At 35.9% G+C, this 22,411-nt stretch overlaps 1 protein-coding gene across 1 annotated transcript in view; it reads right to left on the bottom strand.

The window, feature by feature from the left end:
* Positions 1 to 22,411, bottom strand: part of Dpyd (dihydropyrimidine dehydrogenase) — an 844,579-nt gene that overhangs the window by 735,523 nt on the left and 86,645 nt on the right. The window contains exon 3 of the mRNA XM_029537560.1: positions 3,682 to 3,764. Within this exon, the coding sequence (XP_029393420.1) occupies positions 3,682 to 3,764 (83 nt within the window). The remainder of the gene's footprint in view (positions 1 to 3,681; positions 3,765 to 22,411) is intronic.

Here is a 22,411-nt window from a genome sequence, read left to right as displayed (position 1 = left end):
TGTGTGTGTGTGTGTGTGTGTGTATCAATATATTTGTGATACTGTGTGTGCAGGTGCACATGCATGCTGAGAAAACAGGGTAACTTCCAGTGTTAGTCCTTGGATACCCTTCTTCTTCTTCTTCTTCTTCTTCTTCTTCTTCTTCTTCTTCCTCTCTCTCTCTCTCTCTCTCTCTCTCTCTCTCTCTCTCTCTCTCTGCTTATCCAATGTTATTTACCCAGAATATTCCAAAAAGAAAGCTGAAGTTCCTATATTATTTACATAAAAAGAATTCAGGCTAAGGGTATCTAGAATACCTGACAGTATTAAAACAATTCATAAACTGAAAAGGAGCAGAGTCAAGATGCATATCAAAGACTAGCCAGGAAGGAAGCTGGATGAGGACACAGGGTGTTGAGCACAGGATGACTCCTCTCTAAGTGCACTGATGCAGAAGCTTAGTAGAAGAGAGGATACCAAACAGAAGAAAGGCCCCAGAACAGGAGCTCAGGTCAGTCTGTCAATTCCAGCCAGGTCTGAAATAGCCCCTTTCCATCTCCATCCCCAGTTAAACATTCTCAGAACAAGGGTACCCCTGTGGACACCTGAAGTCACTGAAGGGCTGGTGTAGAAATGACCTGATGGGAAAAAGGATGCTTCCATTGCCAAGCCAAACCTTTGACTGAGGATAAAGAAAAGAGCTATTGTTAAGTGTGTGGAAGCCAAGAAGAACTCAAGTATACAGCCTGGAGATAAGATCTTCCTACCCTTCACTTCAGGTATCCTTCAGGTTTGTAATCATCACCAGGTGTGTTACAGATGTGAAAGTAATATTTTTTAAAAAGGCAAATGATGGTCTCTCTCCCTACTAGGTACTTTCTCCCTGTACTCTAACTCCACAGAACAATAATTTTTTTATAGTTTTACACCCAAAATTATCATTAAAATCATAAAAATTCTAAAACATTATTCCTTGAAATATTTTAAATTTTTTTAACAGAACACTTTATTGTATATAAAGTTGATCTGCATCAAAGTCTAACAAAAACATTTTCACAGAGCCTGCTGATGTCAGTCCCTTTGCTAACTGATGTTTGCCTAAGTTATTCATAAATGTCTTTTTCTGCCCCAAATCTTCTCTGGGGTCCTGGCGCTATCACCGTCCCATTAAAACTCTTACTGCTCCATTTCTGCTTATGAATTCATGACATAGAAGAAACTTATTATTTATTCAAACAGTCTACACCTATGGTTGTGGTTTCAAAAAAAAAAAAAAAAAAATCAACCAAAAATCCATCTTGGCTTCCAACACAGCCTTGCTGTTTTTCAAGTAAACCTTGACAGTCCACTCTATACTACGCTACTTCCTCTATACTACTCTACTTCCATCACTGTCTTTTAGCCTCTGTGACCCTCTTCAATTGCCTGTGTTTAGTGTTGGTCATCTGTGATCAGTTCCTCTGAACTGATGCATTTTTTTTTTCTTCTTCTTGAATTTTCTTGAATTCCATCTGTGGTCTCCTCTGTCTAGATATTTTCATGTGAAAGAATGAGTCCCTGATGTATTAAAAACAGAAGGCGCCCACGGACATGATACTATACAGTCTAATGCTAATGGTTGCTAAATTATTTCACTGCGTCTGGTGAGTCCAGGCATGAAAGTGTGTGCATACATATGTGTAGACACGTAAAATATTCAGCCTAAGTAAACGAGTGCATTTCACCACCATGTGATTAAATTCTGAATTAAATTATCTGGACTGCTGCCCTACTCACTGCACGGGTAGTCAGAGGTCACGCCAACTACGTAATTAATGCTGTGTTCCCACCCCCATCCATTCATTCTGATTTTACGAGCAAGATCTTCCTGTATGGCATAAATAGTACTGATTTTTTTAATTGGCAGAATTTAATAATGATCTTTTTATCTACAGTTCTCCTACAATTTGACTTGGTTTTTCTGGAGGACAGATCTCCTCCAATGCTCGCAAGGCCTTGTGTTCATTGTGTTTCCCCATTCACATCCACATCCATTCACATGGCTCTTTTCAATTCTCTCTGTGTTTTTGGTCTTCAGTTCTTTTATTCAAAAGCATGAGAGCTGGCATCCTCTTTGTCTTCCTGTTTTTCAACGTGTTTATTTCAAGATGAATAGAAATTAAATTGCCGAAATAATTGGTTTCTAAATAGATATTAGTATGCACATTTCACATATTCAAAATTATAAGCTCTACATAAATGGCATGTTCAATTTATAGTGGCACCGTGGTTTTCAGTACAAAATCCAGGAATATTTAAAAACAGGAATTCATTCATAATTCCTGTCCTAGACTTTTCGACAGAATATTTTTTTAATTTTTAATTTAAAATTATTTTTGGTTACTTAAACTTTCTTAGACTGCCAGTGCATTTTATACAGACACAAATTCTAGATTGCATGCTCAGTTTTATTTTTCCATATTTTTTATTAGTAAAGACATTAACAATAAAATAGGTTTCCTTGCTCCAGCTGGTAATTTCTCCTCCACACTAGTAATATATTATTCCCCTTTTTGTGACATCATAATCATCTATACAGAAGTACCATGTATCTTTGTGTAGAAGCTACTGTTTCCATTAAATTTAATTACCTCCCCCTGTGGTTTTAAATAGAAGTGGCTTCAAAATGAGGGCAGCTTCTATTAAATTTAATTACTTTCTCCTGCTGCTTGCATGGTAAAAGGGAGGTTGCTAAATGAGAGTGGCTTCTAAACTAAAGTATATGGTAGCTATGTGCAAGCAATAACAAAATTGTGTTTAAACCAGCAGCCAGTCTGTTAGATTTCCTGTTTCCCGTATTTTAACTTTCTATATCTTAAAGCCATCTTAAAGAAATGAACATTAAGATATTTTTAAAAGTAACATTTGTTTTATGAGTACAAAAAAAAAAATCACTGCATTGTACGAATGCAGAAGACTGTGCCACTGTATAGTTCAAGCTGGGAACTTTTAGTGCTACTGTTGTTGGTGACTTCCTTGTTCTAAGGATAACAAGCTTAGTACTCACGCATTGTTAATGCCTAGTTAAATTTTTCTTTGATTTTTGACCAAATGAATGCTTAAAGGATGCTTCATTAAAGGTTACTTTTAAAAGATATCAAGGCTGGAGTGAGTGTTGAGAAAATTAAAATAGCAATGTTAAGTGAATAAAGTAAGGTTATTCATAGGGCTTTGCATACAAGTGGAAGTAGCCCTATGTTTTGGAATCTTGAGATAATGTAAGTCACTTTAAAATACTTTTTAAATGAAATAAAACAGAAGATGAAATGAAAAAAAGAAACCCTTTTCAAATTAATTATTAATTAGGAAATAGTACTCAGCCAGGCTACCTTTACACAATGTTTATTTTAAACTCACAGGCAGAATTTAGATGAACAATATTTCCATTCAATCACACAATTTAGTATAAATATAAAACAAGACACCCCGTAAGCATTTTAAGTAACAAATTAAACATTTACATTTTTTACTGTGCACTGAGGCTTAACATTTATGCAGCTTCAAAACCAAAGTACAGCCTCAAGGGAAGTCTCTCCACTGACAAATTAATACCTTAGAGAACAGAGCTGAATGGTGGCAATGAACTCATTTGTTCCCCCAATAATGAAGAATGACTTTTTCTTTACCACATCTGTGACTGTTGCTATGGTGACCCAGACTTACCTCACTGCTTCTCGGAGAGCTCCTCGCTCACCAAGAGTTGTGTGCTTGATGTCATCAAAATTATTCTCCAGCTTCTCACAGGTCTGCAACACATTAAAACAGTGAATTAATTTCCCACCCCCACCAAAAAATTACATCTATGCAGTTATGTAAAAATATAATCGATTGTATTGATCAAGGGCTCATGAAAAATAGGCACGCTGCTTTAATTGGGTAGGATTCATTAAAATCGACAGTGAAATTCAACAGCCACAAACTCTCCAGTCCTGTGATGCAGCGGCAGGAGTAATCTTCTCGTCAGACTTTCTTCAAAATAGGTGTTAAAAAAAAAAAAAAAAAATTGAGTGTCACACAACACTAGCCAAACTGCCAGGGTTTTTCAGAATAGCAATTAGTTTCCTAAAATAATCTCAGATTCATTAAAGCCGATGTAAATTTAAAAGAGAAAAATCTGCAAAGGTAAGTTCAAAATCATATTGATGAGTGTGTATGGTAATGATCTAGTTCAAAATTGGGTAATGTATACCGAAACAGAGAGGGCCAAAGTATGAAAGAAGTGTCACAAATTTTAATCAAAATTTAGAATCAGATCCTAAGGAACAACCCACACATTATATTTTAAATTGTACATATAAATCCAAGTATTTTTTTTATTTCAAAATAAATCAGGCCAATTTCTGTGCTATTAAGTCTTTGAGTGATATTAAATCAAGACCATACATCACAGGCAACTTAAACCTTATAAATGTTCCTACTAGGTAGCAAATACACCATTGCCAGTGCATTGGATTTTCTAAAACTAAATTTAATTTATAAGCTGCATTTTAATTTAATGGTACACTTTACACCAGCAATTATATAGATATCAAATTTTAGCCTAAATGGGTACTTATTTTAATCTTTTCAAACATTTAGGTAACAAAACAATAGTTTGTACTTTGTTTCTTGTAGGTTTTCTTTTTTAGCTTTTGTTTTTAATTTTACAAACTGAAAAGTAAATAATAATTAAATTTAATTATGAATGTATTATTTTTCCCCAAGTTATTAAACATTACATGCTGGATTTCAGAAGACTAAAGAACTTAGATTATTGATTTCCAGTGTACAAGCGTAAATTAATTTCCAACCTACTAATATGCAATTCATCATTCTCCCCTGAAGTCCTTCATTTTTGCGTAGCTCAAGTTAAGGAAAAGATCATCTTGATGCATAAACAAATTATTTTATGATGGAAATCTAAAATATTTCTAAAATAATTTAAATATAAAAATTTTTATATTTAATGATGCTCAATTTATTATGTTTTCTAATATATGGTTAGTGCTTTTAGTGGCCCATTTATCTGAAATATTCTTCAAAACAACTAAAGCCTCCTTTAGCATTTTTCTGGATGCTTTGCAATTTTGTATTTCACCTTTTAATAAGCCATGCCTTTGAAATGACATCTATACAGTCTAAGACTGGAAATCTCATCATATGGATATCAATAAAATACTATTTCCCTTAAATACCATCTATCATTGGGAGTCACTTTCCCATAATTAAGTTTCAGTGCCTACTGAATCTATTTCTCAATAGTATTCTGATCAATTGATCAATTTTCCATATATTTGCCAGTACCACACACCTTAATTATACATATATCCACACTAAAATAAATTAATTAGTCCTATAAATAAAGATAGGAAAAAAACTAAATTGAAATTGGCAAAAATGGCACATGAAGAATCCTTTATGATGAAAATTCAAATAGCCAAAGAACCAAAGAACGTCAAGTTCTATATGATTATTGAACAGAAAAAAAAAAAAAAAAAAAGGAAACCTAAAGCCATAACTAAGCTCCAATCTGTATTGGAAATGTGTAAAATGAAAAAGATATACCATACAGTGTTTTTGTTTGAGTATGAAAAGCATTATACTGGTAATAGCCCTGTGAACTGTTATAGTCACTTTCCAAAATGATGGCTGTAGTTTCAACAGCCAACTATTGGCACATATATCCCAGCCCTGCTGTTTTGTACCTGAAATAATGTTTAGTGTATTTATCCAAAGTCTTGTGAAAGAATATTAATGCTAATGTTGTTCCATAGTTCCAACTGTAAAGACAAAAGCAGGAGTGGATGGGTTGTTGAGCAGGGGGAGGGAGGAGGGGCTAGGGGGTTTGGGGGATGAAACCAGGAAAAAAAATAAAGAAAATATGTAATAAAAAAGATGAAATATACGTGATGTAATACATTCATAACCTAGAAAACTCCATAACACTAAGAATAAACAACTATAAATATATTAACATGGAAGCACCTCAAATTATACTGACAAAGAAGTGATATACAATAGGAAACACATTCAAAGATAACCCTCTTTCAGTTTGCTTTCTCTGTTTCTGTGACAAAACACTGACCTAACCAGCTTTGGGAGGGAAGGGCTTTATAACTGCCAGGTAACAATCCTACAACAAAAGGAAGTCAGAGCAGGAGCTCAAGGCATGGACCTGTAGGAAGAAATTGAAGCAAATACCATGGAGGAACCTGTTTACTGCCTTACCTCTAGGCTGCATCAGCTACATTTCCTATGTACTCAAGCCCACCTGTTCAGGGATGGTACCACTCAGAGTAGGCGGGGCCTCAACATCAATTAACCATCACAAATGCCCCACAGACATACCTATAGGCCAAGTCAATGGAGGCAATTTCTCACTTCAGGAGATGCCTTCTTGGAGGTCAAGTTGACAGCAGAATCTAATCGGTGACTTACTCCATTTGTACCTAGTACTGGATGGTTCAGGCAATAATGAATAATCTAAAAATTGATAATTCTATTTGGAATCACATTATAAAGGAAGAAATACGAATAAATTCAACAAAAAACTGAAAACTACAGAGAAACATTGTTTTTCTTTAAATGACTTATAAATGGAAAAAAATCCCATTGCTATCAACAGGAGACTTCCCATTATGAAGGTGGTTCTATTCTTTGGATAGACACAATGACCCAATTCATAGAAAATTACACTTGGTGTTTTGTTTTGTTTTCAAAATTTGACAAAACATTTCTAAAGTTAACCTGAATGCAAAGGATAAAATATCCAGAGAGAGAGAGAGAGAGAGAGAGAGAGAGAGAGAGAGAGAGAAAGAGAGATGTGTGTGCGTGTGTGTGTGTATGTGTGTGTGTGTATGTGTGTGTACACAAAGTGACTGATACCTATGATCAATTTATTATTGCAAAGAAAAGCAAAACTATTCAGTGTGGGGAAGGACAAATACTGCAGACATATCACAAAGCAGTATAGTCAGACTTCTTGACACACAGAGCATCCGACTTAAAATAACCAGAGACGTAAACAAAAGCTAAAATTTAAAACATTTCAAAGGAACATGCTTTTCTGACTTTGAATTAATCAAAGGTTTCATAAACACAGAGAAAAAACAGAAACTCATATTTGATAGAAGACTTTTCTCTAGAATATGTAACAATTCAACTGAATAAGGCAACTTCTGTCTCCTTATATCTGAAATGGGTAAACACTTCATAAAAGATAGTCTCCAAACAAAATACAGAATGGTAATGAAGATTCAAAAATCCCCACATAATTATTACTCAGAGAAAGAGTGAGATCACTAAACTCAGGGACAAGGGCAATAACATCAAGGAACTACATTTTCTCTTGGTCACGAGCTGGCCATATGAGTGCAAAGATGCTAGCTCATTAGCAAACAATTTGTTGCTGTCTTAGAGTGTTAGCATAGGAACCACATGAGTATAATCAATGTATAATTAACAGAGTTATATGGCCAGCAATTATATTTTTGTTATAGGGGGATTATAATGAAATAAAAATGTTTCCATGTAAAAATGTATACACAGATTTTTCACTGCATTATTGATAAACATTATCAATAACTGACACTAAGTAGAAACGACCCAAAGTCATGAAAATGACAAATGAAAAATCAGTGTGGCATCCCCATACCACAGCCTATTATTGCCTGTAAAGAGTGAAGACACAAACATTATCTGCTGTGGATGAGCCATGAACCATTATGCTAAGTGGGGAAAAGCCATATATAAAAGATAGCATTTTATAATTCCATTTATAAAATATCTACTCTGGGAAAATCAATAGAAAGCAGATTAGTGGTTGCCAAGGGCTGTAGAAAGAACGAGGTGGGGTCTGCTGATGGGAATTTGATTTCTGGGCAATAAGAAGGAAACGTCCTGGAATTTGTAGTAATTAGGATGCCACTTGTGAATAGACTAAAAACTACAGAGTTATAATTTCAAAGGATAAACTATACGGTATGTGCACCATAGTTCAGCAACACTGTGATATTAAAATTAGGCAAGGTAATCTATAGTATTAACACTATGCAGCCATAGGAGACCAAAAGGGTCTAAGATATTTAAGTTTCCTTAAATATTTATACAAAATTAAAACAATAAAAAGGTTTTAAGTTAAGTCTGAAAAATGTATGTTTTTCTTAAGGTTAGCATGATAGATAGATAGATAGATGATAGATGATAGATAGATAGATAGATAGATAGATAATTGTACTGGTTAATTTTGTGTCAACTTGACACAAGCTGGAGTTATCACAGAGAAAGGAGCTTCAGATGGGGAAATGCCTCCACGAGATCCAGCTGTAAGGCATTTTCTCAATTAGTGATCAAGGGGGAGGTCCCCTTGTGGGTGGTGCCATCTCAGGGCTGGTAGTCTTGGGTTCTATAAGAGAGCAGGCTGAGCAAGCCAGGTGAAGCTAGCCAGTAAAGAACATCCCTCTATGGCTTCTGCATCAGCTCCTGCTTTCTGACCTGCTTGAGTTCCAGCCCTGCATCCTTTGGTGATCAAAAGCAGTATGGAAATGTAAGCCGAATAAACCCTTTCCTCCCCAACTTGCTGCTTGGTCATGATGTTTGTGCAGGAATAGAAACCCTGACTAAGACAATAATCATGCTGCTTCATTAATACAACCAATATTGGTGGCTTGGAGTATTATTTAAAAATAAATCTAAATTTAAGAGGCATCCCTGCAAATGAATAAATTCATAAGAGTTTTAATTCTGGTTAAGAATTATAATTTAGTGTCTTCTAAAGGGAGTTAAAATTCTAGAATTTCAGCTAGAGAAAGTACCCAAGGAGCTGAAGGGGGCTGCAACCCTATAGGTGGAGCAACAATATGAACTAACCAGTACCCCCTGAGCTCGTGTCTCTAGCTGCATATGTAGCAGAAGATGGACTAGTCAGCCATCATTGGGAAGAGAGGCCCCTAGGTCTTGAAAACTTTATATGACCCAGCACAGGGGAATGCCAGGGCCAAGAAGTGGGAGTAGGTAGGTAGGGGAGCAGGGTGGGGGGCGGGGTATAGGGAACTTTCATGATAGCATTTGAAATCTAAATAAAGAAAATATCTAATAAAATAAAATAAATGTCAGACATAGCAATTATTGGCTACAAAGTTGGGGAACATTTTAATTATCCTTTTTTTTTTTTATTATTGTTTTGTCTGTTGTTTGAGGCTTGTTGAGACAGGTCCCAATTTGAGATGATTCTTCCTCAGTGTGCCAAGTATTGGTTATAAATGAATATTATAACATTTGTTTGTTGTTTTTAAGGTATTATTATTTAGTTGAAACTGTAAGCTAGTGTCGTGTGAACAAGGGTAATATTAATAAGTGTTGGATGCTGAAGTAAGTTAATTAAATACATTTACCTGTAGATTGAATGTTTAATTTTTTTTGGTTTTGTGTTGGTTTGTTTGGGGACAGATTCCTACAATCAAAATGAGTCTCAAATCATTAGGTAGCTGAGTATATCTGTGAAGTCTGGGGATAACTGTGAAGTTCAGTGATGACTGGGAAGTCCAGATCATGTTGCCTTTACCTCCTGAGATTTAGAATTATAGATACACTACACTACACCCAGAAGTGCTGAATCACATTCAAAGATAATATGTATATGATTGGATATAATTTAAAAATTGGGCAGATGCATTGTTTGGAGAACTGTTAAATCATATTCAAAAATATTCAAAATATTCAATATATATATGGATATTATTTGAATAGTTTGGACTACATGGCCAGCACATAGACATTTTTCTAATTCTTCTGTACTAACACCAAGCCAGGTTAGAATCTAGACTCTCAAGATAAAACCAGTTTTCTTTTATTGTTATTTTTTAATATTCTTTTATATTTGACCTCAATATGGGCAGTCAGAAAAAGAAAAAAAAATTCATATGCGTGTGTATGTATGTGTGTATTGTGTGTGTGTATATGAAATAACTATTTCTATTATAATAAGTGTCCTTTCTAATATTTCTACAAAAGTATTCAGCTTTTAAAGGATTCTGATTAATAAAGAGATTCATGCAGCATTCCTATAGGAATGGAAATTAAGAGGAGGATACTAAACTTTTAAAATTAAAGAAAGAGTTAAATAAAGCATTTTAAATATGAGATTATGTATACTTATTATAAACACCCATTACATGGATTTTTTTTACAAACTGGTGCTTCTGTGAAAGCATATAATATTTTTAAGAACATACTTTAGTACCCAAGGAGCTAAAGGGGTCTGCAACCCTATAGGACGAACAATAATATGAACTAACCAATAACCCCCAGAGCTGTCTCTAGTTGCATGTGTAGCAGAGGATGGCCTAATTGGCCAGCAATGGGAGGAGTGGCCCTTGGTATTGTGAAGATCATATGCCCCAGTACAGGGGAATGCCAGGGCCAGAAAGTGGGAGTAGGTGGGTTGGGGAGCAGGCGGGGAAAGGGTATAGGGGACTTTGGGGATAGCATTTGAAATGTAAATGAAGAAAACATCTAATAAATATAGAACATACTTTAAAATTAAATATTCTGATTATAGAAAACAAATGTCTTAGGTTTACTATTGCTTTCATGAAACTCCATGACCGAAAACAACTTGCAAAAGAAAAGATTTCATTAAACAGTTCACCATCAAAAGCTGTAAACTGTAAGGAAAGGAACACAAGAAGGATAGAAACCTGGAGGCAGGAGCAGATGCAGAGGCCAAGGAGGAGGCATGGCTTACTGACTTATTGCCCTGCTTTGTCAGCCTCCTTTCTTGTAGAATTCAGGACCACCTGCCCACTAATCACTAATTAAGAACTGGAGGAGCTGAGGGCGGTTGAAACCCCATAGGAAGAACATCAGGTGGCCAGACCACCCAATGTTCCCAGGGACTAGACCACCAACCAGGGTGTGTGCAAGGTGGGATTCATAGCTCCAGATACATAAGTAGCAGAGAATGGCCTAGTCTGACATCAATGGGAGGCCCTTGGTCCTGTGGAGGTTTGATGCCCCAGTGTAGGGGGATGCTGGAGGGGTGGGGCGGGAGTCGGTGGGTGGGTTGGGGGAGGCAAAGTGAAGGGAGGAGAGGGAGGTTGTGGAATGGGGGGCTTGTGGAGGGGTAACCAGGAAGAAGGATATCATTTGAGGTGTAAACAAATGGAATAATAATAATGATTAGTAATAATAATAATAATAATAATAATAATAATAATAATAATAATAAAAAGAAAGAAAATGTCCTACTGGCATGCTACAGTCCAACATCATATAGACATCTTCCCAATTGAGGATCCCTCCTCCATGATGACTCTAGCTTGTGTCAAGTTGACAACACAGTTAGCCAGCACAACAAGTGAATTCAACAGAATAGTAATGTGGAAACTCTTCACCATCTTCGACCATGGAATAGAGTCTTACATTTTACTAAACATATTTATTATTTTCTAAGTTTTAACTTATAGGTTCATTGTTTTTGTCTTCAAAATATTTCACAAATGAACTACATTTTACATTTGTGAATATTTGTACTATCTATTTTGAGTTTATAATTTTAGAATTTATTTTTATTCTTTTAATTGTGTGCATGTTCATGTGTCTCTGTGTGGTTTTGAGCTTGGGAATGCAGGAGCTTGCAGAAGCCAGCTTTGGATCTCCTGGAGGTGGACTGACAGGTAGTTGGAAATCACCTGAGATGATACTGAAGAGCAAACCCCGGTCTGCTGAAAGAGCAGCAAGACCTGTGAACCTAGAAGATGCCTCTCCAGAGCAAGTTTATAAGATTTATAGAATACATAAATGTAAGCACTGTCAATAAGAAATTAATGCAAAACAAAAAATTATTCAAAATTCATTCATGTAAGTTTCATTTACCTAAATTTATGTCTGCTCTACATGTTTGGTAAAATTTATAAAACTAAATACTTTAAACTGTCTTAAAACGTTACAAACCAGGCAGTAGTGGCTCACACCTTTAATCCCAGCACTTGGGAGACAAAGGCAGACTGATTTCTGAGTTCGAGGACAGCCTGGTCTACAGAGTGAGTTCCAGGATAGCCAAGGCTACACAGAGAAACCCTATCTTGAAAACCACACACACACACACACACACACACACACACACACACCACCAACAACAACAACTTTACAATTATTTCCTTGGTTCCCTTACTTTTATGTACCCTAAAAAGATGGAGGATGAATACTGAGTACTAAAGGGAAATGAAGGTGATTTGTTTTCTAAATTTAACAAGAAAGAGAATTTTAATCTCAACCACTGCCACAAGTGGATCTAGAGAAATGGTTTAGTGTGCGAGGTACTGGTTAGTCTTCTAAAAGAATTAGATTCAGTTCCCAGCACCCACATGGCCAGTCACAAAAAGCTGTAACTTCAGATCCAAGGGATCCAGTGCCTATTCTGGCCTTTCATTCACCAGGAATCCTAATGACACAGAGGCATACATGCAAGCAAAACATCAGAACACATAAAATTCAATCTTTTTTTAAATTAATGGGGGAAAAGTCACACTAGCCACAAAGTGGCCTATCAAAACAAAAACTCAACTACCGGAGTTACAGAGTTTGCAATGTATCTTTATTCCATCTACTTATCAATACTATCTTCTCATGACTCTAAACGACACTGTAATAGTGTTTAAATTTTCATAGTATTCCACTGAATGTGTGTGCAATTATTTATTTGGTTAATTTCTATATTTTCTTGTGTTGTGATACAGGGAAGAAAATAATCAACATATAGAAACAAATTAGAGGATTAAAACCTTTTAAGAAAGAACAATAGAAGGGTCACTGAGGTTTTACATTAAAACTAATTTGCTATTGAGCTCAAATTATTCCTTTCATCTAAAATCCATTCAAACTATGTTGACCACTATCATCAGTCATGATCAAGAGTGGAAATTCAGGGTTCCTAATTCTAAATCACTGTATTTTTGTTCACTAATTAAAAATTAATGGAAAGCACTGTCAATGTCCTTTATGGTCACATTTTTTAAAAAAACTTCCTTTTCTTTGGAATGACACTATCACAGCTAACTATTTAGGGGAATCTCTGTTAGATGTAAGATCTTATTTTTCTTTTTCAAACTTTAAATGACTGATTCTTGTAATGAAACCTCCACCTATTAAACAGATGCCTTCTCAGAGAAGGTTTCTAACCAGACATAGAAACAAATAATTGTGTGCAATTGCAGTGAATAATTTTTTCAATAAATTTCCATACATACACATACATTTCTTGGTCACATCTATTTATCTCTATTTATCTGTAATTTAACAAAAAAAATCAATCTGTGTGTCTCATGGTGCTTTTGTTCATTTGATTATTATGTTTTATGCAAGCCTTGGAGACTTGCATTTTCCAACAGGGATTAGCAAAATTACACAGCACTGTACCTGAAGCTTTTTCTTTTAAAACAATTGTATTACATTTACCTGTGGTCTTTAAAACCAGCCATGCTATAGAAAACATGTGGTTTAATTTTTAATAGCATTGTCAAGGTGTGATAATTGCACTACTGTAATTAAGAGCAGATTTTGAAGATACCAGTTTACCCATTTAAATTCACTTCCTACAACTAGAGCAACAATAGCAGGAAAAAAATACCCCAAGATCAGCATGGACTGGAGCCTGCCTGTAACAGAATCGTAGCACACTGACTTGATGCTTGTAACAGCTTCCTAACATAGGCTTAGGTTCCAGCAACATTAGGAGAACCACATCCAGCCTGTGCCATCCCATAATCATGCTTAAACCCATGTGGGGAAAACTTTATAATTATATGGAATAAGCAAGAATAAATGATAATTTTTATAATCTCTCATAATTTACATTCTTTTTAAAGGCAAGCCACTGTGTACATTTACACAATGGAGTACTCCACAGCTATTAAAAACAATGAATTTATGAAATTCTTAGACAAATGGATGGATCTGGAGGATATCATCCTGAGTGAGGTAACCCAATCACAAAAGAACACACATGATATGCACTCACTGATAAGTGGATCTTAGCCCAGAAGCTCAGAATCCTTCTTAGAAGGGGGAACAAAATACCCATGGAAGGAGTTACAGAGACAAAGTTCAGAGCAGAGACAGAAGGAACGACCATCCAGAGACTGCCCCACTTGGGGATCCATCCCATAAACAACCACCAAACACAGACACTATGGCAGATGCCAACAAGAGCTTGCTGACAGGAGCCTGATATAGCCGTCTCCTGAGAGGCTCTGACAGTACCTGGCAAATATAGAAGTGAATGCTCACAATCATCCATTAGACAGAGCACAAGGTCTCCAATGAAGGAGCTAGAAAAAGTACCCAAGGAGCTGAAGGGGTCTGAAGCCCCATAGGAGGAACATCAATATGAACTAACCAGTACCACCAGAGCTCCTTGGAACTAAACCACTAATCAAAGAAAACACATGGTGTAACTTGTGGCTCTAGCTGTATATGTAGCAGAGGATGGCCTAGTCGGTCATCAATGGGAGGAGAGGCCCTTGGTCCTGTGAAGGCTCTATGCCCCAGTATATCGGAATGCCAGGACCATGAATGGGAGTGGGTGGGTTGGGGAGCAGGGTTAGGGTTAGAGGATTTGGGGAGGGGAAACTAGGAAATGGGATAAAATTTGAAATGTAAAGAAAGAAAAATATCTAATAAAAAACTCTCAAAAAAACACTTAGTATAATGTTAAAAAAAAAAATTAAAAAAAAAAAAAGGCAGCCCAATCAGATCCAGATCACTACTTGAAATAGTTTTGTGTTACTATCCATAGACAACTTTTTTTAAAAATTGGAATACGTAAGGGAATTTTAATTCTTGGAAATATAGGTTAAAGTTATGCAGATGGTTGGCAATCTGCATGGTTCTACCAAAACACATGTGCGTTTTCTAACACAATGTCATGGACTGAAATCATAAAAAAGAAAAAGTATTGGCACCTGGGAAATTCCATAGTTCATAAAGTACCTGCTGCATAAGTACACAGAATTGAATTAGGTTCCTAGCACCAGAGAAAAGAAACTGGGTGCAATAGCACAGGCTGGTAATCCTAGCCTTAGCCTGGAGACAGGAGAGTCCTTGAAGCTTATTGGCTACTCAGCCTTGCAGAAACTATAAGCCCAAGGTCCAGAGAGAGACACTGCCTACAACTATAAACTAGAGAGTGATAAAGGGAGAGACTGGCATGGAACTCCAGATTCCATACACATCCACACATGGGTTGTTTTGCACCCACATACAAACATGAACATAAACATAACCACACAAAAAATAATCAAACTTCTATTGCCCTCCCTCTCTGCTCCCTCCATCTCTCCCACTCTTACTCTCTGCTGTTTCCAGCACCCTTTTAATCCTTCCAGTCCCTTCCTCTTCTTTGTCACTTCAGTAAAATTTAAAATGATATCTATGGACACTACTGTTCAGGGTAGAGCTCATAGAAAAAAGAGAGAAACTAACTGCATTTTAATTATTATCAGATTCATCCTGAACATGTGGAGATTCTTCTTGACTGTTTGTTTTTTCCCATTGAAACAGGAGATGATCAGGCTGGAGAGATGGCTCAGTGGTTAAGAGCGCTCACTGTTCTTCCAGAGGTCCTGAGTTCAATTCCCAGCAACCACATGGTGGCTCACAACCATCTGTAATGGGATCCCATGCCCTCTTCTGGTGTGTCTGAAGACAGCTGCATTGTACTCAAATGCGTAAAATAAATAAATATTAAAAAATTTTTTTTTTTTGGTTTTTTGAGACAGGGTTTCTCTGTGTAGCCCTGGCTGTCCTGGAACTCACTTTGTAGACCAGGCTGGACTCGAACTCAGAAATCCGCCTGCCTCTGCCTCCTGAGTGCTGGGATTAAAGGCGTGTGCCACCACACCCGGCTTTGCATTTTATTCTTATGAGTAAAACAATAAATAAATCTTTACAAAAAAAAGAAACAAGAGATGAAAATATTTCTTGGATAGAATGATAAAAAAAAGGGACAGATGAACTTAAAACTGAAAATAAGGTTGAGTATGCTAGAGCACAAGAAATTCATTAAGCAAATACTCTATTAGCTAAACAAGAACATCCCAGAGCCTTTGAAGGAAATTCAGCATTTTAATGATGAGAACTTTCAATTATTAGTAGGGACTTTATCAGGAGAGAGCTCAGAATTGCATCTTCTATCATGAGGTAGAATGGATAGTCTAACTTTGTATTCAGTTGACTACCTGAAAAAGAAAGAATATTTCATGTTTTCTACTCTGAACATGATTAAGGTTCATTATGCTCAACAAAACACAAAGGAAACAAGTAAGATCATAGGTATTTCATCAATGATTTGAGCCAAAATTTTTCTATTCCTGGAAATAAACAACAAATCCAAAGCTATTATGTTTCATGAGTATAACAGAGACTCAAAGTCCACAGGGCTTAGATTCTATTTCTATATGTGGTAGGCTCTCATCATATGTAACACACAGCTCAAGAAACCAACACAGTCAATTGCTTATCTTCTGAATAAATTTAAGTGTCAAAATTCCAATTGGTCTGAGGTACATAGGATGCCCTCCATGCTGTCCGTGCTTCCCACCTCTGACATCAATGATTAATCACTACATAACGATGAGGCCAATGGGCAGCTACCAAAGCCCTGCCTCTGCTCTACTCATGTGGGCACAGAGCAAAGAAAAATTAAAAGCTTATTCGGAAACGGCAAATACCTTTAAAGAAACTATGTGTTTTGTTAATGTGGGGCAATTTCAGAAAACAATCTCAACTGAACACAAGACAGACAGACACTGGCGGCTAACTTTGCAGAGTCATAGAGTTCCTCAAACCTCTGGCGACACTACCAATATGCATATTCTGGAAGTGATGGATAATAGTTTGCTTGGAAAGGAAAGCAGGGCACTTCTCTCTGTGTGTGCTGTATACCTTACAATGTGGAGAAACAAGGAATTCAACATACACATGTTTAGGCCAAATTAATATCCACAAATATTTTGCAGGCAACAGTCTTTATTTGGGTCTGTGACACCACCGTGACAAATATAATGAGCAATTAAATCCCCAAGTGTTCAGATTTTGGCAGCAATTAAAGGAGAAACTGGAAACTCAGCATCAAAACCCCGTTTCAGTGGCTTCCTGCCAAGTGAATCCCCACGGGGTGAGGGAAGGTCTCACGTTTCAAGTGTGGTAGATTTTATGATGTATTATAATTCATCTGTATTAAGGATTAAATAAAATATAATAAAACAAATATGTAGAATACCAACATTAATTCTGGAGAAAATAGCAAGCATAATGCCCTAGTGCAGAGAAATTTAAATAAGATCACCCTTGCCTGACCTATCCCGAAAAATAAATCCAGTCAAGCAAATCTACTCATTCACAGTCTGGAAGGAGGTGGGTTGGGGTACAGCAAAGAGAGCTAGAAGATTGTGTTACTAAACAAAAGCAAGACATTGCTATCTCTATGAGATTTATTTTTAATTTTTCTTTATGCTTTATTAAATAATCAAAATATCAAAAAACAAAGTTGAACTAGATTTTACATATTAACAAATCTAAACTTAAGAAATTAGGAATATAATTTTAATAAATGAAAGATCATAGGCAGTTAATGGGTAGCCAGGAGAATGCAAGTCCCAGATAACTAAAGAGCTAAAAGCAAGAGGCTTAATAGCCTTCAGTTGAGAAGAATGTATACTTGAATGTCTACTGCTAGCCAGTGTACCAGGGAGAGAGCAATAAACCTAAGTATCAAAGATTTTGACTTGTTTACATACCGGAGAGATAAGAGACAAGAGTCAAATTAACCATGTGCCTTTGATCAAACGTTTTCTAAATTAAGAGCAAAGGTGGGAGGAGCCACTGGCTCTATTCTAGGACATCATCACTGCTGCCTACTGGAGACAATCAATCCTGGACAAACTATAGAAATCTTCTTCCTAAGTTTGTTTCATTATTATTGGGCACATAATATATGGTGAATCAGACACGGTGCTTACATATTCAAACCCAAAATAGGGAAGTTGAAGCAGAAGGTTCATGAGTTCAAGGCCAACTATATAGAAAGCTCCACCAGACTGGTCTACATAACACGTTCTATTCTAGCTCATCCTGGACTGTACACTGAGAGAAATTAAAGAGAAAGTAGAGGATGGAAGAAAAGAAAGAAGGAAAGGATAAGGGGATGGGGTGAAGGAAGAAGAGGGAAAGAGCAAAAAGAGATAAATTAAAGGAGACCTAAAAAAGAAGAAAGGAGAGAAGAAATGAGAGGAAGGGGGAGGAGAAAACTACCACAAGTATGTATTGGTTGCTTGTCTGGAGTAAGTAGTAATCTCCGATTGATCGTGTTTCAGTATTGCCTGAAGCACTCATGGAGGTAAACTAATTCAATCCAATATGAAACATGGTGGAAAGTGAGGACACCACACACCAGGTGAGAGAAAAAAAAATCAGTTGCCAAGAGTAGGAATAGGTCCTGTAATTCCTGTCTTGGGACAATGGATGCCTGCAGCACCCTCTATGCTCAAGGGACCTTAAAGAAACCGTCACAGGAAGAATGCAAAAAAAATCCTGAGGAGGTAATGTCAGATTCTTTACCATAAACTATGAAGACAATCTAAGTAAAATGGCTCGCTTCAAGAAAGCCCAGTGCAAGAACAATATACTTTAGAATCAGAATTGCTAAGGTCTAGGTTCCTCTATATAATCAATCGACTATGGGAACGTTTCTCTCCAGAATAATGTTCTGTTCTAGTTGTTCCTTGGACTAGCTACACTGAAGTTGTAAACCACACTCCAAGATATAATCACCCAATTTAGATTCCTCAAAATTCCACATGAACATCCTGATAGTAAGATACCATTTCCAGTTCTCATCCAGAGATTCATATTTCAATAGATAATTGCTTTTCCCTTCAGTGTGTCTTAACTAGTCTAATTCTTTCAGGAGACATTAAGAGGTAATCATATTTAGCTAATGTCATTTCACTAATGGTGGCCAGCTTACAAGCAGGCCCTCTCTCAGAGAATCTTATGAGTCACAAGGAAATGTAATAATACCATAGAATGGGAAAGGTTGAAACTTTGCAGATGGTAAATCTGTTTCTGAGTTTTATTTTTGTAACTAAACTGCTTCTGAACTTCCATGAAGATAAGTGACCCCTCAATGGGCACGCATATCCTCATAACGTGGGAGTGAGTATAGCTGTCTCTGTGAGGATTAAACTAAGTTATTTGTGTATGTAAATGCATATTCTGAATGAGAAAGCACTGTTTATATTATTTTTTAAGCATTGTCTTATATAGTCCAGGTTGGCTTCAAAATCATTGGAGCTGAAAATGATTTTGAATTCCTGATCCTCTTCCTTTTGCTTCTCACAGGAGCTGGGATTACAGATGTGCATCATAATGTCCTTTTTCTGGGAGTGCTACAGGTTAAATGCAGGGCTTCCTGGAAAAGGGAAAATATTCTACCAACTAAGCTATATCTCCTGTTCTAAATAGTTTTCATTTTGTAAATAATGAGATATGTCTCATTTGTATCTTCATAGTGTACATAACAAACATATTTAATTTTAGTTGAAATATTTGAAGGTTCCACTTCATATTTGGTATGAATAAAATGATATTTTAGCACTTCCTTGTGGTAACCAAAAATATTGAGTTCTGCTAAAATCCTTACCAGCCAGTTATTCATATCTGTATCCATGAGAGGTCAGTGAAAAAAATCAAACTATTATATTTCTATTGAATTTTTAATTTGATATCCTAAAAGAATCCTACTTTTTTCTATAATATAGAAATATGCTTTGAGTTGCATATGCTTTACAAAAATTATCAAGTGAAGCAAGTATTATTTCAAAATATATTGGTGATAGCTGTGTGTCATGTATAGTACAGCAAAAATTACAGCATTAAGTTTTCTTTAATTCCATTATTATGTACTCACTCACAATGGTCAGACAATAGGAGAGGGATTTCAAATGTGCCAGGTGAGTGAATTCTCTCTCTAAACCTAGCTGTGCCATGCTTTGCAGTCAAAACACCTTTAGCCCTGAACTGAGGTAGAAAGGAACAGTTAGGACTGTGGTTTCGTCATCCTGGAACCACTTTCTTTCAGAGATCTGAAAATTAGGGACTTCACACAGATATACCAGGCCCTCTGATGAGACGTTTAAAATCAGCCCAACTGAAAGAAAATAATAAACCTATGTCTAAAAATTTCAGGATATTCCCAAATGACAAGTCTACTGGACAGTTCTGAATTTATTCCTTTAAAGCTTTTTTTTTTTAAACCAAGAAAATAATGAAATATTTTTGTTTAAAAACTAATTAACTTTTGTTTTAAAAACAGTTTCTCAAATAGTCCAGGTATACCACCAATTCACTGTTTAGCCAAGGGTTACCTTGGGCCATTGACTTTGCCTCATCCTTGCTCAGGTTGCAAGCATATGAAACTACACCTAGGAAGTAAATTAGTTTACTTAGTATTATTAAATTGACTACCAGAAGTGTTTCATACACTTGCTGACATGTTATTGTGTATGATTGATCTCATCTTTGAGCAAGTCCCATGAAAATGACCAGCAAGGATGTGTTCCACTTCCATTGAACTGTGTCTTTTGAAAGTGAATAAAAAAAAATACTGCTAGTTTCAAATTTACAGAAAATATCACTGCTACATTAATTATTAGCACACAGAAAAATATGGACACACATCATGCCTAGGTGCTTAACCTTCTAAAAGGTAAGGCATGTGATTTCATCATGATTCTTTCAACTTCAATCAGATCCCTGTTCTTATGGGGTATTTTAGTGAGGGGGTAGACAGTTCTCACCAGGATGTGGGGTGTCTATTCAGAGAGTAAAATTCTGGAGTCACAGGTGAGGTAGGACAAAGATAAGCACACCCTTTGCTGCCACTCTGGCTGTGGTGCTGTTTGTCTGCATCTCACATACAATTTTAGGTGGTTAGTGTTTTCTTATACACATTATTTATTTTTAGGATGACCATCCAGATAGAACCATTAAACAAATGTCTCACTTAATGAATTCAAAGTGTTTGTTCATACATTTATTAATGACATGGAAACATTACTCTTGGCATTCCGCAATTAAATTTTAATGTCTGTTTAAATCAGTCCAAATCTATAGAACTACACTTAACTCATACCGCTATGTAATCCTATGCAACATCACACACAGTGGTTAAGATGCAAAGCTGGACACCAGGCGAACTCACAGCCATGAATTTAATGTCTTTCTTGGCATTGAAAAGCTGCATTTCTTTTGCTTTTATATCTAGAATTAATGATGGATGTCTATCATTCAAAGTTATCTCCATCTCTTGTTTGGAAAATATCCCTATGGATCCCACAAAAGTGAATAAATTCAAAGAGATAGGAGTAATTTAGTAACTTTGGTTTGGAAGTTAAGAAGCTCTAATGTTCCATGAATTTTAAATGTACATGACACACTAGGATGCAATCTAACTAAGTGTTAGTCTCTATGAGTGCTAACTAAATTGACAATTGATTTCTGTTCATTAAAAAAAGCAACAATTCCCTATTCGAAGTTATGGAATTCTTGGTACTAGATAGATAATCAAACAAACACAAAAATAAAAGCCCTAAAATAGTAAGGCTCATCATTATCTTTAAAGGCACATGCATTTTTAGGATGTGGAAAAAAAGATTAATAGAACCATTGAAGTTCTTATGTTAAGTTAAAATTCAGAAAAGCATTCATTTTTAAGTCATAAAAGAGAAAGTCTTCTAATATTCTTTTGGATTGGGAGGAATAAAGGCTTTTTCTTGACAGTTACATGAGTTGATATCAAAAAGAGAATTTGGCAGGGTTTCTGAATCCATAACAATTGTCTATTAGTCTGTTTTTAATAATTTTTCTTTGGCATGTAATCCTCTTTAATTAGATTCCACTCTCTGTTGTTTCAAGATTCCATAAACTGGTGTCTTATATACCAGCTGCTGAAGCAGGAGTTACTGTCTAAACGATATTCACAATGAGTATTTAGGAGGTTTACAATTATACCCTTGCTAATAAATTGTGCCATTTCCACAACAATTTTAAGTGCTAATCTTCAGAAGGCATTTTAAAATTAGCTAAAATTCTGTCAAGAGATTTACAAAAATTGTTAGCATGAAGATAATTATGTCACAGCCCTTGGACTCCATCTCTGATTGTGTGCATAAATCAGAAAATGTCAGCTGTGTTTTCCCTTAATAACTGCCCCTGCAGCAATATATTATAGTCTAAACTCATATTATCATTTTTGTTTCTCTTCTCTAAATACTAGACAGTTGCTTCAAAAGTTTGGAACTGATTAAATAATTCATATTTCCCAGAATAGTAACTGATTATCAGTTACAAAATTGTA

This window comes from Mus pahari, chromosome 4, assembly GCF_900095145.1.
Source record: "Mus pahari chromosome 4, PAHARI_EIJ_v1.1, whole genome shotgun sequence".
Taxonomy (NCBI): domain Eukaryota; kingdom Metazoa; phylum Chordata; class Mammalia; order Rodentia; family Muridae; genus Mus; species Mus pahari.
This window is presented reverse-complemented; position numbering and strand designations above follow the sequence as displayed.